General features: G+C 40.0%; 1 protein-coding gene across 1 annotated transcript in view; it reads left to right on the top strand.

The window, feature by feature from the left end:
• Positions 1 to 16,126, top strand: part of Pde11a (phosphodiesterase 11A) — a 373,525-nt gene that overhangs the window by 141,365 nt on the left and 216,034 nt on the right. Inside the window, exon 4 of the mRNA XM_052181167.1 lies at positions 340 to 480. Within this exon, the coding sequence (XP_052037127.1) occupies positions 340 to 480 (141 nt within the window). The remainder of the gene's footprint in view (positions 1 to 339; positions 481 to 16,126) is intronic.

The following is a 16,126-nucleotide window of genomic DNA, read 5'->3' as shown; positions in this document are numbered from 1 at the left end:
AATAGTAAAGAAAGGCTGCTTTGGAGTTTTCTGAAGCAAATATGCTCTGGAGAGATTCAAGTACTTGTTATATATAAAATGTTGGTTTTGTGCTCAGTTGTATTGAAGAAAAGGCACTGTAGTGGGTAAAGCACTGACATGTAATGACTACATGATTACTGTTACATTCTCTCGTTGTAGTTTTCAATCTCAGAGTATGTTATAAAGAGCCATGCTAGAACAAGCATAAATGTTTTTAAAAATTAGACACATGAAATATTTGTTATTAGAGAAAATGCTACATGGAGTTTGAGGGAGGAGAAACCGATGCTTCCTAACTCCATCCATCTCTGTCTCCAGGCCTTGCTGGAGGTGGTCAATGACCTCTTTGAAGAACAGACCGACCTGGAAAAGATTGTCAAGAAAATCATGCATCGGGCCCAAACTCTGTTGAAATGTGAACGCTGTTCCGTCTTACTTCTAGAAGACATTGAATCGCCGGTAAGTAATTCTCCTTTCCATGAGGGGGCGGGGTGTGTGTCACAGACTGAGTGAAAAGGAAGTTGGGTATATCTGCAATTCAACTTGCAAATAGATCAGCTGTGCTTACACCTTCAGCCTCCAAGGGAACATTTTATATATGAGAAGTTCCTTCCTTTAGATGTATTTTCCTTAGGGAACATTTTATATATGAGAGGTTTCTTCCGTTAGATGTATTTTCCTTAGGGAACATTTTATATATGAGAGGTTCCTTCCTTTAGATGTATTTCCATTCTTTCCTTGTCCTTGCTCTGAAAACTAGTCCTTTTAGCAGGTGGGGACCTTAGAGCCCTGTTCAGCTCTGTGTAGCTAATAGGTGATTGCACTTGGGGGCACAACAATTCTCAGGCATCACACAGCTAAATTAGGAGGCCAAGTGCAGCCCCTATCTTGTTTCATCTTGTTTACCCAGCACGAGTCAGACTTCTCTCCTATGGACGCATACTGTAGCAGGACAATATTGCACAACCCTTAGAAGAGGGCAGGAAAGCAAGCAAAGAACCAGAGGAGAGTCCCCTCAGCTCCTGGGCAGATGATTCCTGAGTCTGCTCTGTGAGTTCAAAGACAAACAATTGTCTAGCAATTAAGAGCTATTTCACCATCTCTGGGAATGGTACTTTACAATACCTAGTTTAGAAAAGATAGTGTCATAGGTGTGTGGGTTCATTTCTGGATCTTCAATCCTGTTCCACTGATCTGCCTGCCTGTCACTGTACCAATACCATGCAGTTTTTAACACTATTGCTCTGTAGTATTGCTTGAGGTCAGGGATACTGATACCCCCAGAATTTCTTTTATTGTTGAGAATAGTTTTAGCTATCCTGGGTTTTCTGTTATTCCAGATGAATTTGAGGATTGCTCTTTCTAACTCTGTGAAGAATTGAGTTGTGATTTTGATGGGTATTGCGTTGAATCTGTATATTGCTTTTGGCAAAATGGCCATTTTAACTATATTAATCCTGCCGATTAATGAGCATGGGAGGTTTTTCCATTTTTTGAGGTCTTCTTCCATTTCCTTCTTCATAGTCTTGAAGTTCTTGTCATACAGATCTTTCACATGTTTGGTAAGAGTCACCCCAAGGTACTTTATACTGTTTGTAGCTATTGTGAAGGGGGTCATTTCCCTAATTTCTTTCTCAGCCTGCTTATCCTTTGAGTATAGGAAGGCTACTGATTTGCTTGAGTTGATTTTATAACCTGCCACTTTGCTGAAGTTGTTTATCAGCTGTAGGAGTTCTCTAGTGGAGTTTTTTTTGGGTCACTTAGGTAGACTATCATATCATCTGCAAATAGTGATAGTTTGACTTCTTCCTTTCCAATTTGTATCCCTTTGACCTCCTTATGTTGTCTAATTGCTCAATTGTGTAATTGAGCTAGTACCTCAAGTACAATATTGAAAAGATAAGGAGAAAGGGGGCAGCCCGCCACTTGATCCTCCACAAAGGGGCTGAAAACATCCAATGGAAAAAAGATAGCCTTTTCAACAAATGGTGCTGGTTCAACTGGAGGTCAGCATGCAGAAAAATGGGAATTGATCCATCCTTGTCTCCTTGTGCTAAGCTCAACTCCAAATGGATCAAGGACCTCCACATAAAGCCAGACACTCTGAAGCTAATAGAAAAGAAACTGGGGAAGACCCTTGAGGACATTGGTACAGGGAGAAAGTTCTTGAACAGAACACCAATAGCTTATGCTCTAAGATCAAGAATTGACAAATGGGACTTCATAAAATTACAAAGTTTCTGTAAGGCAAAGGACACCATCAAAAGGGCAAATCGGCAACCACCAAACTGGGAAAAGATCTTCACCAACCCTACATCAGATAGAGGGCTAATATCCAATATATATAAAGAATTCAAGAAGTTAGACTCCAGAAAACCAAATAACCCTATTAAAAAATGGAGTACAGAGTTAAACAAAGAATTTTCACCTGAAGAACTTCGGATGGCGGAGAAGCATCTTAAAAAATGCTCAACTTCATTAGTCATTAGGGAAATTTAAATCAAAACAACCCTGAGATTTCACCTTACACCAGTCAGAATGGCTAAGATTAAAAATTCAGGAGACAGCAGATGTTGGTGAGGATGTGGAGAAAGAGAAACTCTCCTCCACTGCTGGTGGGGTTGCAAATTGGTACAACCTCTCTGGAAATCAGTCTGGCGGTTCCTCCGAAAACTGGGCACCTCACTTCCAGAAGATCCTGCTATACCACTCCTGGGCATATACCCAGAAGATTCCCCAGCATGTAATAAGGATACATGTTCCACTATGTTCATAACAGCCCTATTTATAATTGCCAGAAGCTGGAAAGAACCCAGGTATCCCTCAACAGAAGAGTGGATGCAAAAAATGTGCTATATCTACACAATGGAGTACTATTCAGCCATTAGAAACAATGAATTCATGAAATTCTTAGGCAAATGGATGGAGCTGGAGAACATCATACTAAGTGATGTAACCCAGACTCAAAAGATGAATCATGGTATGCACTCACTAATAAGTGGATATTAGCCTAGAAAACTGGAATACCCAAAACATAATCCACACATCAAATGAGGTACAAGAAGAACAGAGAAGTGGCCCCTTGTTCTGGAAAGACTCAGTGAAACAGTATAGGGCAAAACAAGAACAGGGAAATGGAAAGGGTTGGGTGGGAAAACAGGGGGAGGGAAGGGGGCTGATGGGACTTTTGGAGAGTGGGGGTCTAGAAAAGGGGAAATAATTTGAAATGTAAATAAAAAATATATCGAATAAAAAAAAAAGAAAAAAAAAAGAAAAGAAATAGAAGGGGCCATAAAGTGTTCCAACCAAAAAAAAGCACAGGATCAGATGGTTTCAGTGCAGAATTCTATCAGATCTTCAAAGAAGACCTAACAAAAATAAAAAGAAAAGAAAAGAAAAGATAGTATCAAAAATAAAGAAAGAAAGAAAAAGAGAGATATTCTCTTTGCTTATAAGGCTGTTTTCCTCAGAGAATGAGAATCTGAGGTTAAAACTTTCATGAGTATTGTAAGCTTGCATCAGTTGTTTAGGATGTATATGTGTATATATATATATATATATATTATATGAAACCTGACAACATAATTTTTAGTTCTGAAAATTTATATAGAAACATAAACATGTGTTAATAGCCATAAAACTCATTGAAAGGGCAACAAAGAACAGTAAGATTCTGCCTGAAAATCTATTTAAATGCTCTTGAAAGAGATTAACTCCTTATTTAAAAAAATTAGCTAAACAAGGGGCAAAGCAAAATGGGAAAAGATTTGTATAAAGACCTCCTCTCAAGGCCCTATCTGATTTGCAATCACTTCTGCGAAAACTTTCAGGGACGCATTATACCAATTACAGAAAAGCAATGGCTAAATACTGAGCTTTTAAACTCCCAAATGGAGCTTAAAATCTTGTAATTGTGTTTTTCTAAAGCCTTAAAACTTGGGGCAGGGGAGAATGCTTGGTCAGCAAAGTGTTTCTCTTCAAAGAAGAAGAGCCTGAGTTTGATCTGCAGGACTCACACCAAAAAGCCAGGGCTCACGCTAGTCCTCGCCGCTGGGGAGGCAGACGGGTGGATCCCTTGGGTCCACTGATGAGCCAGCCCATTTGGCAAGCTCTGGGCCGGTGAGAGATCATGTCTCAACAAACAAGAAGTATGAAAAGTACAAGCTACTCCACATGCATGCACAGTCACACACACACACACACACACACACACCAATAATGTCAAAACAATAAAAAATTGTCATTTGAAAGAGCAAGGATTTTCTAATCTAAAGGCTAAATTAATCATTACTAAAAGTAATGAAGAAAGCAAGAGATTGGAAAAAGAGCAGGGAAAGCCTTAGAACATCTGACTTTAGGGTAAATCAGACTAAAGGGAGGAACAGTGTGTCCTCCTCACAGTGTCCCAGGCCCAGGTCTTCCTCACGTTGCCTCCTATTTAAGTCGCCATACTTTAGTAGCAGTGGAAGAGTCAGAAGATGATGTCTCAAAGTGTCCCTGAGCACCTGGTAAGGGAAGAGCAGAGCGACGTCACTGTCCATGGAAGCCCAAGGGCAGGGAATGCCCTACAGGTTCTCTAAAGCCCCCGAGAAGCAGGAAAGACCAATGTAGTCTTCTCCACACCTAAAAGAAGCTAACACGGAAGGCTGGCACCTAAAGAAGGTTCCTGGCCAGGCTGGAGGAGATGGGGCACCACATCCTGGACTGCAGGACTAGGAAGGAAGCTGCTGAGGCTGGTGAAGTGTCATACTCCATAGCAAGGAAGAAATCAAGAGCAACCGTTTCCCTCCAGAGCACCCAGGGGGCTGCAGCTCACACACTGAAGTTTCCATATCCGAGCTTAAATCTGAAATTACTGAGAAAACCTTGCATGGTGCAATTAACTGTAGTGGTCTCTTTCGCTTTCTGTCAAAATAAGCAGAATTGAGGCTCAAGAAGAGAGGTAGTTGACTTCTAGAATGAAATTGTAAGTTCTTTTTTGTACAGTTATATCTGTGGCCTTAGAAGTTTGTGATCCAACTCCCCTCTCTCGTTAACCATTCATCCTGTATTTGATTTGCCTAGGTGACAAAAGTAACATTTATAAACAAGGTTGGAGAGTGATGGGTTATTCTGTAAGTGCCATCAACTTAGAAAATAAAATGTTAAAGTTAGATGCCTAGTTTAAACCTGTTTTAACTTTACAACAGATAGAAAGATTAATATCTTACAACACAGTAACTAAATGCAGGATCACTTAAACTCGATTCAGAGGGGAACCTATACATTGTTGAAAGAGGTCTAAGAAGCATTTGAGGAAAACCAAATAAGATTTTGAGGTTATAACCAAAGCTTGTTACAGACAAATCAAGGCCACAAACTGGGCTGAGAGGTTGTCTTTCACACTGGAGAGAAGTCACTTGTGTCTCTGTAAGAGGCAAAACTGTGGCCCTGAAGCTGTTCACTTTTGTCAGTAGTACCCAGTGAGCAGAACTGAGTTGATTTCCCAAACCAGGAGCTGGCAGGTTTTTCCCTATAATACCTTGGGTTTTCTAGGCTAGGCAGTCTCTGGTACAGTTACTCAACTCTGCCACTTTAGCAGAAAACCAGTTATAGACAATAAATTAGAATGTGCATGGCTGCATACCAATAAAACGTGATTTATAAAAATAAGTGGTAATTTGAACTTGGCTTATACATGGTAGACTCTTGTTTTAGAACATCTCCCCCTCCATAATTAATAAAAATTTAGCTTATAATAAAGAACATAGAATATGTGCAAAGATGCCAAAACATATGAATGAAAAAACCCAAAGACTAGACATTGAGTATATTCCAGAAACTCTGATAAAGGGTTTTCATGAAATGAGATTAAACAAACATCGTCTAGCTGGAAAAATAAATGTTGAAAAAGGAGCTACACTGAAGTCAGAGATATATCAAGAAAGAAGAGTAAAAGGATGAGAGGGAGGAGATGGAGGAGGAGGAAAGGGAGGATGGAGGAAGGGAGGGGAAGAGGGTGGAGGGAGAGGATGGAGAGGAGATGAAGAGGAAGAGGAGGAGAGGGTGAAGAAGGAGAGGAGGAAGAGGAGACAGAACACTTGGTTGGTAGAGCTTAGAAGGAGAAAATGTGAAATCATACAGGACTGGATATTACATTTTTAGAAAGCCAGAAAGAAAATAGAAGACAGCTCTAAACGCTTTAAGCAGCATGAAGAACAAAATTGAAAATGAAATGGAAAAAAGGAAATTATAAAAAAGGGAGAACAGTAAGAGCGGAGTCATCGGAGTCATAATGAAAGTTCAAAATAAGGATAATTCGCTGCTTCTGAAGAGAACACGGCAAATGGAACAGGAGAAGGCTTTCAGGATTTATAACTCTGGGACATTTTATTGAAATAAAGTCAAAGTTGGATTTACAGATTGCAAGAACACTATTCATGAGAAGTCAGTACTCCCTGCTCAGCACTGAGATACATCTGATGCTAATGGAATTTAAAGATAGAAAAAAAGAAATCGAATCTGTGGGCATCTAGGAAAGAATTTGGGACACTCTGGAAAAACCTTCACTCTGACGTTAGGCTTCTTAGATGCAGACCCACGGGACTAGAAGGCAATGGAGCGATACCTAGCCCGTCCTCAGGGGAAAGATGTGGCCCTGTAATTTAAAATCCATGCAAGTTCCTATTCAGTTATTGAATCACGAGGGGGGGGGGGGGCGGGGGGGGGTGTCTCAAATATGCTTTCGAACATGGAAGTGAGATTCCAAGATGCTTTCAAATCTGCAAGTGAGAGTGTATAGGAAGTATAGTTCTAAGAGCCTGGAGAAACATGGACAGTGTAACTTAGCCATGCAAGGGATGGATGCTGCCAAGGTAAGTAAGTGCCACATCAAGGGCTGGGTGTGTCTGAACATGCTAAGCCAAGGCCTATACTTGCAGGACTCTAAGCCTGTGCATTATCGACTGTGCCGAGAGTGCTGGTTACTGAACTTGGGGAGCATGATGACTGGCTTCTGGCTGGCTCTGTAATACAGAAGCACACTGTCCTGGGGATATGGCGCCTTTGTGCTTTGAATGTGAAATGTTAAACACAGGTTCTTGTGTTTGCACACTCGGTCCTCTGTGAGCTGTTGGCACTGTTTGGGAAGGTTGAGGAACCCTTAGGAAATCCAGCCTTCCTGGAGGAAGTTGGTCATTTGAAGTAGGTCTTATGGTTCAGCCCCACTTTCTGTTCACCCCTTGCTTCCTAAAGGTGAATGCACTGTAACCTGTAACAGGTCTCACTCTCCTGCCAGTGCGCCTTTTCTGCCTCATGCTAAGTCTACCCCGCCATGATGGGCTATGCCCCTCAAGCAAAGCCAAGATAAATTCTTCTTCCTTTATGTCCCCTTTCATCACATATTTTGTCACAACAAGAAAAAGATCAGCAGCACAGCCCCCTTTCTACTAAGCGGTATTAAGCCTAGCATTTGTCTGTGGGGAGATGCTCCCATGTCATGTCTCAGATGTGTTCATCTGTACATCAGTTCTGAGAAGTGATCTGGGTCAAGAGAGGCCAGTGCCTAGCAGTCCGCTTCTCAATAGGTACCTTTGGCTTTGTGTGTTATCGTAATTTTGATATGTCGTGTTACTCAGGATCCCTTTTAGATTTGTGCTTTATGGTTGTTATAACATCTTTGCTTCTAGATACAGCAGTGGTGCACACATACATACACCACACACGCATACATGCCCACACGTATGCACACACACGTGCCCATATACATGCCCAAGCACGTGTCCATGCACATGTTATTTATATTTATCTGGTATTGATCACCTTTGAGGAGGAGTCTTACAGGTCCCAGGTTGGCTTCGCATTTATGATTCTCTTGTCTTTCCCATAGAATTATAGAATTATTTTTGTTCTGTCTCTGTCTGTCTCTCTGTCTGTCTCTCTGTCTTTCTGTCTCTGTCTCTGTCTCTGTCTCTCTCTCTCTCTGTCTCTGTCTCTCTCTCTCTCTCTCTCTCTCTCTCTCTCTCTCTCTCTCTCTCTGTATTTGTATTTGTATAAATCCTTGTTTGGAACTATTTCCCTTACTTTGTAGATATATCTATATTATATAATAAGTATCTTTGACTGCCTGGCTTCATTTCTGAGCTCACGGCTCTGTTCTTTGTGGTTGTTTGTCTGTCTCTGCAACAAAAGTGAACAGTCTTAATTTCTACCATTTTATAATAGTTTGGTATTAGATAGAGTAAGTCTTTCTATATTGTTCAATTTTAAAACTGTATTCTCACTGCATCCCAGGAAAGGAAGAGGAAATTCCTCATCCCATACTTCTCCCTTGTCAGTGAGGAAAGTCTCTTCTAAAAGGAGCTTCCAGAGTCTACAGTCACAGTCTTTGGGCATTCGGGTATAAACTGATATTTACTGAGTTCCAAAAATAGAAATGACGAATGTCTTTCTAGACAGTCCCATGCCAGAGTTAAAATCTCACTCTCTTTTGCTTCTCTTATGTGTTTCAGTCTGTTGATTTTAAGTGACTTTGTCAATTAGAGAACAGAACAAACCCCTTATCTGGACATTGCTGTCAACATGAGGAAATGCTCAGGCTTTTGACGTGAATAGAGTCATCTTAACCATATTCCATCCTGGGAACCGCCAAAGCGGCTCCTGTCACTTCTCTTAGCTTCCAGCTCATGCACTTACTACGTCCCTGTGTCTTCAGGAGCGTGGGCTGGAAAAGTGAATGTAGAAATTGCAGCCTTAGGTCATCAGGCACCATCTCAGTTTTGCTATTTCCCAGTGTTCTCTCTGTACTGATCATCCTGATGGCCGGCAGCTATTTCCTTGTCCAGCATGCTAACAGGTCTTCATAACTAAGCCTGTGACGTCAGAGCTCCTTTCTGGAAATTATTTACTGAATGGAGCAGAGCAAGCCATGCGCTCTGGCTTTCTAATGTGAGTCCTAACTCCTTGGCCTTTGTGTGCATCAACACTCAATGAAGCCAATGGCTGGGAGCTGTTCCCGTGACCTACATCTGGGGGGAGGTGGCAGACAATGAGGGTAGCCTAATTGTTCTAAACCTGTGTGGGATTCCAATCCCTCATTCCTAGCTGTGGGATTCCAACCCCTCATTCTTAGGTGTGGAATTCCAACGCCCCAATCTTAGGTGTGGGATTCCAACCCCTCATTTCCTAGTCTGTAATTCCAACACCTTTATTCATACATAGGTGGATTACAAAGCTTCAGACTTCCTTTTCCTTCACCTTCTTTCTATTTTCCTCTTTTTAAAAATTTTTCCATCTACAAGGGAGCCAACTTTTGTTTTATTTTTCTTTCAGGTGGTTTTAGAGTTCAAAACAGAGGACATATTCTTTAAATTCTCTGATAACCACCTAAATGAGCATTTTTGCATAAACTTGCACACATAATCAACCTCTAATATTAATGATTCATACATTAAGCATTATGCATATTCATATATTAACTTGCCTTATTGGGAATCAAACATGCATTATTTTGAGCTACAAACCACCTTAACTCACTTTGTTAATAATTATCTATTAATGTATCAACTCAACTCACACCTTGGTCAAGGCCCTGCTGGCGTCGCTGATGTGTTCTGTCCTAAGTTTCTCATACTTCTAGATTTCTCTATAACAATTACAGAATCATCATGTTACAGCTCATGTTGCAAACTACAGAGCAGTTTCCAGCCTTTTCATCACCTGCTATATCCACGCATCTTCGTGTTCTGTTGTGTCTGTATTCAAACATTTCTAGTTCTTCCACCCGGTGCTTCTATCACTGACTTTACTAATCTCTCACATGGGATTATCTCCTATTCCCATCTTTGCTTGCAAACAGGGGATTCTCTTCAATCAACTATCAATATTGATGGCTCCTACTTATCTTCCTAATCATGTACCTGGTTTTTCCTAAGCTTCATTTAATTTCATAGTTGTCTGTTGTCTAGGCAATAGTGCTCAACATTCTGTTGCCAGGTTAAATTTTGGGTTTTCTCTCTGATGTTCTAGCCCTTTCTTTCATATCCATTCACCTTCATATGATCAGTCTGGGAGGGTGTTTGGATCTCTATTTTTACATATAGGGACTCTGTGAAAAGCAAGTCACTGGACAGTGAAAGAGATGGCTCTTCAGGCTACTGCAACAGAGAGGATGTTCATCAGTGAGGAACATGCCAAAGAAAAGGAAAGGTGCTTGAGATTTATGGGAGCCATGAGGTTGGAGAGCAGTCTTAATTTAGAATACAGAAGGGAAGTAACGTCTTTTGAGCATAGCCACTTCTAGAACACCAGTTGGAGGTTTCTTTATCAGAACTATTTTGGACTTAAATTTAACACTGTCCATACTGACTCTTCTCTTCAACCCCCCTTTCATTCCATGTATTGTTGGTTTACGCTCTGGCTCAGTGCCTTGATCTCCTCACACCATAATAGTTAAGCTGTCTGATCCTCTGGCTTCCAGTTGAGTTCCACAAACTGAGAAGATCAGCGCAGAGCTTATGAAACAGAGGTGTTGCTGTTTCTCCTCACCCTTTTATAAAGGTGGCCGTATTCTTCTACTGTCCTTCTGCTAATCTTAGCTCCCAGAGGAAACCAACAACACCACTTCCTTCTTCCATTCTCTCTATGTTACCTCCGATTTAGAAGCATTAACTGTTTTCAGAGTCACTAGTCACCGGGCACTTCACGGTTCCCTATTATTTATTCTTACAGGACATACTCCCATAATTAGTCTCTTTATTGAAATAGGTTCCATTAAACTCTTTTGGTTTATTTACTATCTGCTTACTTCCAGAATAGAGTGGTCTAGTGCCTCATCCTGGAAAACTACATCTCTGCTTGGCTTAGGACAGTCTGCTCACTGCTAAGGCAGAGTTCACATGGTGATCTGATCACAGCCCAGCATGCTTGGGTAGCCTTGCAGCATCTGCCAAGGTAGAATTATGCATCTGTAAATTGCTTCCTGGTCTATACTGTACTATATTGTAAGTTACTTAAAAACAGGGCATTTATATTCCTTTCTACTTACAGAGCCCATCACAGTGCCTGAAGCACAAAGTACTTCATAAAGGCTCACTGAGCAAACACATAAAAAGCTAATTAACATAATGGAAGAATGTGTGAAGAGAGAGGGTAGTAGATGATCATTTTAGGCAGTCTTTGGCCTTTTTGAGTAGCCCTCTTATGAAAAAAATTAAAATTAAGAAAAAAATTTTTGTTTTGGTTTTTGGTTTTGTTCTTGTTTTTTTGTTTTTGTTTTTTGTTTTTTGTTTTTTGTTTTTGTTTTTGTTTTGAGACAGAGTCTCTCTGTATAGCCCCTGCTGTCCTGGAACTTGTTTTATAGACAAGGTTGACTTCAAACTCGTAGTGATCAACCTGCCTCTGCCTTCCGAGTGCTGGGATCAAAGGTGTACAGCACCACGGTGACCTGGCAACAAAAGTTTTAAATTGATGATTACTTAGTTGTAATTTTCTTTTTGGTGGCAGCAATATCTACTCGAATATAGTTTTGGTTCAGAAAGTTGCTTTTAAGTGGAAAAAACAGAGGAAGCAGACTAAGTGCCCTTTGATAGATGTCCAAATTAGAAAGGCTTCTCTCCACGGAGCTTGTCCAAAGAACAAGCAGGGGGATCTCGGGGATCTCACTCCCTTCCCTTGGCATCTGTAGTGTCCCCGGGGTGCAGTAACCAGGCCGATGAAGGAAGAGGAACATGAAGTCACTGGTTCAGCTTCACTGATGTGGACGAGGTTCTCCCCTAGGAAACCCTTCATGTCTCTTTATGGACGGGCATGTCTGTGTTCATTTCCTACCTACGTGTTAAAGTCAGAATCGAGTTCATGTAGCAGATTTTATAAAATAAATAAAACTAAGATTCAGAATTGCCTTAGATCATGAATACAGTGTTAATTCTGTTCTCCTTTTACTTATAGTTTCATCTGTTGCTTTTGGGTTATGATTTCTGCAGCTTTGGAGATTTGATACCAAACAATTATCTATTTAAATAGATCTCCCTCTTCCTCCTCCTCCTCCTCCTCCTGTCCCTCGCTCGCTCCCTCCCCTTCTCCCTCCTTCTTTCCCTCTCCCCCTTTCTCTCTCTCTTATTCTTCCCCTCTCTCCCTCCCTTTCTCCTCTCTCTGTGTCCCCATCACCACCAACTCTGTCTCTAGGGTCTGTCTCTAGGATCTAGATCCTCTGCCTCAGTCTCCCTAGTACTGAGATCACAGATGTCTACTGCTAGCCATGCCCAGCTTGATTCATTATGCTTTGTATAGATTCATTTTAAAGCATAAAGACATGCATTTGTTATTGGAGACACTTCTGAGAGTGAGGGTGAAAGAAAGCACTATTTTTGTCCCAGGATGGCATGCTTAATTAAAGAGTGTTTGTCCTGTGACAACCAGGACAAGTGTTTGTTCCCAAATACATTCCCTGCCACTAGCCTTGGTATCTAAACTCTCTATTATTATAGCTTTTCTTAGAAGATTATAATTCCAGGAATTCCCCTTTCTGAATTATAGATCAATTACAACTATTTATCATTAGTTAATTCATCACTACACTTTAGCAACTCAAGACCACTTGCTCTCAACCTCTTTAATGTTGTGACCCTTTAATATAGTTCCTCATATTGTGGTGACTCCCAACTATAAAATTATTTTTATCAACATTTTATAACTGGAATTTTGCTACTGTTATGAATCATTATGTAATATCCATGTTTTCTGATGGTCTCAGGTAACCCTAAGGGGGTCACAACCCACAGGTTGATAACCACTGCTATAGATCAAATATTGCCAAATTTATTTTCTATAAAGTTTATCTAGTAAATATTGGGGCTCTGTTGCAGTATAGAATTATCTGTAACTATAAATCTCTATTGTTATAGAAAATGAACATGGCTCTGTTTTAATAAAACTTTATTTATAAAAACAAGTGGTGATAAGGATTTGACCCATAGGCTATTGCCTACACCTGCTCTAAGTAATAGAAGACAAGTAGATGAGGTTACATCCCCAGGATTCTGATACTTCTCAATGAATTATTCATCTTGAATGTGCACAAAAGCCTGAGTATAAATTATGGCTTTCCAATGATTTGCTGAAGCAAATTTAGCTTTGGTTTTAAATTTCAGGTTGTCTATAAAGAACATACTGTATAAAGAGATTTTTATTAGTAGGTCTGGGTCCTTGAATGTGTGTCTTTGACTTAGATTTGGGGCCGTAGTAGAGTCTAGACTGCACTAGAAGCCTTCAAAACCAACAGAACCAAACAGCTTCAGGCACATCATGGGCCCAAGGCTGATGTCTCAAGGCCTCCCTAACTTGTTTGGCTTACACCCATGTCACCCGTGTGGTTTGTCATTAATAGTCTCATTGCTGTACTGATTTTATTACTCTCTTGGGACTCGGGCCCGCAACTTTTTTATTCTTACATTGTTTACTGTTAGCTGTAGGCTAGTAACTGTTGGATTCCTCTTCCTTGTCCTATCCCTGAATAATTCTACACAACCTAGTAGCCCATATAAGGCTTTCATATAAATATTTGACTTACAAAAACATTTCTATCCACATTTGTATATTGTTCTGAGATTTCAGTCCTTCAATTTTTTTCTAATCCTGTTCAGTTCAGTACCAAAAGAACTTAAAACTTTTGGGACCCGTGGGTGGTACCACATGCTTGTAGTTTCCGTTTAGGAGATTAAAGCAGGTGGATTGAGAATTTGAAGATAGCATGGGCTACATGGTAGAACACTTTCTCAAAACAACAGAGATAACAAAGTAGAAAATGTAAAAATGTAAGTGAACAAATATTATAAGTGCTCATGGCACGATCTATATGTGCAAAGTCATGGGTGGTTTTCCAAGCAAAAAGGAGAGAAAGCAAAACCAAATCAACCAATTTTAATCTGAAGTGTGTTGTGTGAAGGTGAGTGTTAGAATAAAGAGCTTTGCTTTGAGCTTCTGAACAGTCATAGTAAAGGGAAAAATTGTTATAGATTTTATAACTCTCTTCATCTAGAAGAAGGAATCACACCGGGGCATTGGGAAAAGAAAGTCTGATCCTGTGCTTTAGAATTCAAATTATTTTATTGAGAGAGAGAGAGAGAGAGAGAGAGAGAGAGAGAGAGAGAGAAAATAAGAATGAGCACATTGGCCCCTGGGATTATGAAGCCCGAGAAGGTCATTGATGAGCCATCTACAAGCTGAAGAACAGGGAAAACTGGTGGTGTGGTCAGCCTGAGTTCAGGAACCACAGAGGCCAATAATGTGAGTCCTGGTCTGAAGCCAAAGACAGAATCAGCTGTGCCAGCGTCTCAGGGCAGGACAAGATGGACACCTTTGTTTAGAGAGATCGCACCCTTCCCCTTCCCATCTGTCCAGACTCAAAGGTGATGGCCTTTGCTCATTGTACTGATTCAAATACTAACCTCTTCCAGAAACATTCAGAAGTAATGTGTTGCCCACTATCTGGGTGTCCTTAGGCGAAACAAAAAGACAAAATCATCATTCTAAATGGTGTAGAAGTTTAGTAACTGTGTTTATTTGATAGGTCCTTGCTTTGTGTGGTACTTAATAATCAATAGATAATGTTTAAACAAAGCCCAAACAGTATCAAAATACTGTCTACAATACTCTCTTTGTTTCATACACTGATGGTAACTTTAGGGGATCCCAAGACCATCTTCTATTTTAATGACTGGCTAAAAAGACTTAAAGAATATAGTGGCAGTGAACTGTGATAATCCACTTAAAATTTTGTCTAAGGCCTGAGCCTTAGTATTTAGAATCTTAACTGTGGCTCTATCACAGAAACCTAGCTGGCCATCTATCTATTTAGCTAACTTTCATCTCTTTACTTTGAGAGGTCAAATGACATCATGTGGCCCAAGACACTCTACACATATCTCCTAAATCATACATTGGTGTGACTCAAAACATTGTTCTAAATCATGTTGTTGTTATCTGGCTGGGCCAATGTCTCCTAGCACACAAACTCGTTTATCAGACATTTCAAGGATTTAGAGGTTTCTCTCCCAGGAGCCAGGGGCAAGCGAGAGAGAGAGAGAGAGAGAGAGAGAGAGAGAGAGAGAGAGAGAGAGAGAGAGAGAGAAACACAGAGAGAATGAATTTAAACTTCATGCTTGCCCCTGGCTCCAGGGAGAAAATAAATACTTTTTAAAAACCCTAACTTTGCAAAAGTATAAAGTAAACATGTAGAAAAATGTATTGAATTCATTAATGAGAGTAACAGGAAGTTGGTGAAACTGATTCTAAAACATAGACTATGCTGGCCAGTTTTTATGTCAACCTGACACAAGCTAGATTCATCTGGAAAGAGGGAAGTTCAATTGAGAAAATGCCTCTATCAGATTGGCCCTGGGTAGGTGGTTTCAGGGTATGTAAGAAAGCAGACTGAGCAAGCCAATCGGCAGCACCCACCTATGGCCTCTGCTTCAGTTCCTGCCTCCAGGTTCCTGTCTTGAGTTCCTGCCATGACTTTCCTCAGTGATGAGTGTGACCTGCATGCTGTAAGCTGAAATAAACCTTTTCCTCTCCAAGTGACTTTGGGTCGTGGTGTTTTATAACAAGAATGGAAACCCTAAGATAGAAGTTGAAACAATGCTAGCCCAAATGTCTATAATCATACAGATATTTTTAAGTGATTACTGTCATCTGGGTCAATGCAGTCAGAAGCTCTGATCTTTGATTTTTCTGCTGCACAGTAATCATATGCTTTTCTTCTTGCATAAAATCCATTTACATTGCTGTCAGTATTTCAAAAGTTAATACCTTCCCTGACCGAAATTTTAATGTTCTATAAGTAGTAAAATTAAAACATAAATTATTGTTCCTGATATTAGAGAATTCAAACTTATTTATGGGGTCAGAAAATGAAAAGATATTAGAGATCTTCTTGATCTCTAAAACCAGAAACAATTGACGATATTATATCAATTTATTGTCTGATTAATATTATACGGTGCCAAGTCAAGTTACTTTAAATTACTTTTAATCTGTGTTTATTCATATTTGGATACAATATATAGCTATGAAATAATTGTGAAATGAATTTTAAAATATTTATTTATTTATTTATTTATTTATTTAT

The sequence above is a fragment of the Apodemus sylvaticus genome, chromosome 5 (assembly GCF_947179515.1).
Source record: "Apodemus sylvaticus chromosome 5, mApoSyl1.1, whole genome shotgun sequence".
NCBI lineage: Eukaryota > Metazoa > Chordata > Mammalia > Rodentia > Muridae > Apodemus > Apodemus sylvaticus.
This window is presented reverse-complemented; position numbering and strand designations above follow the sequence as displayed.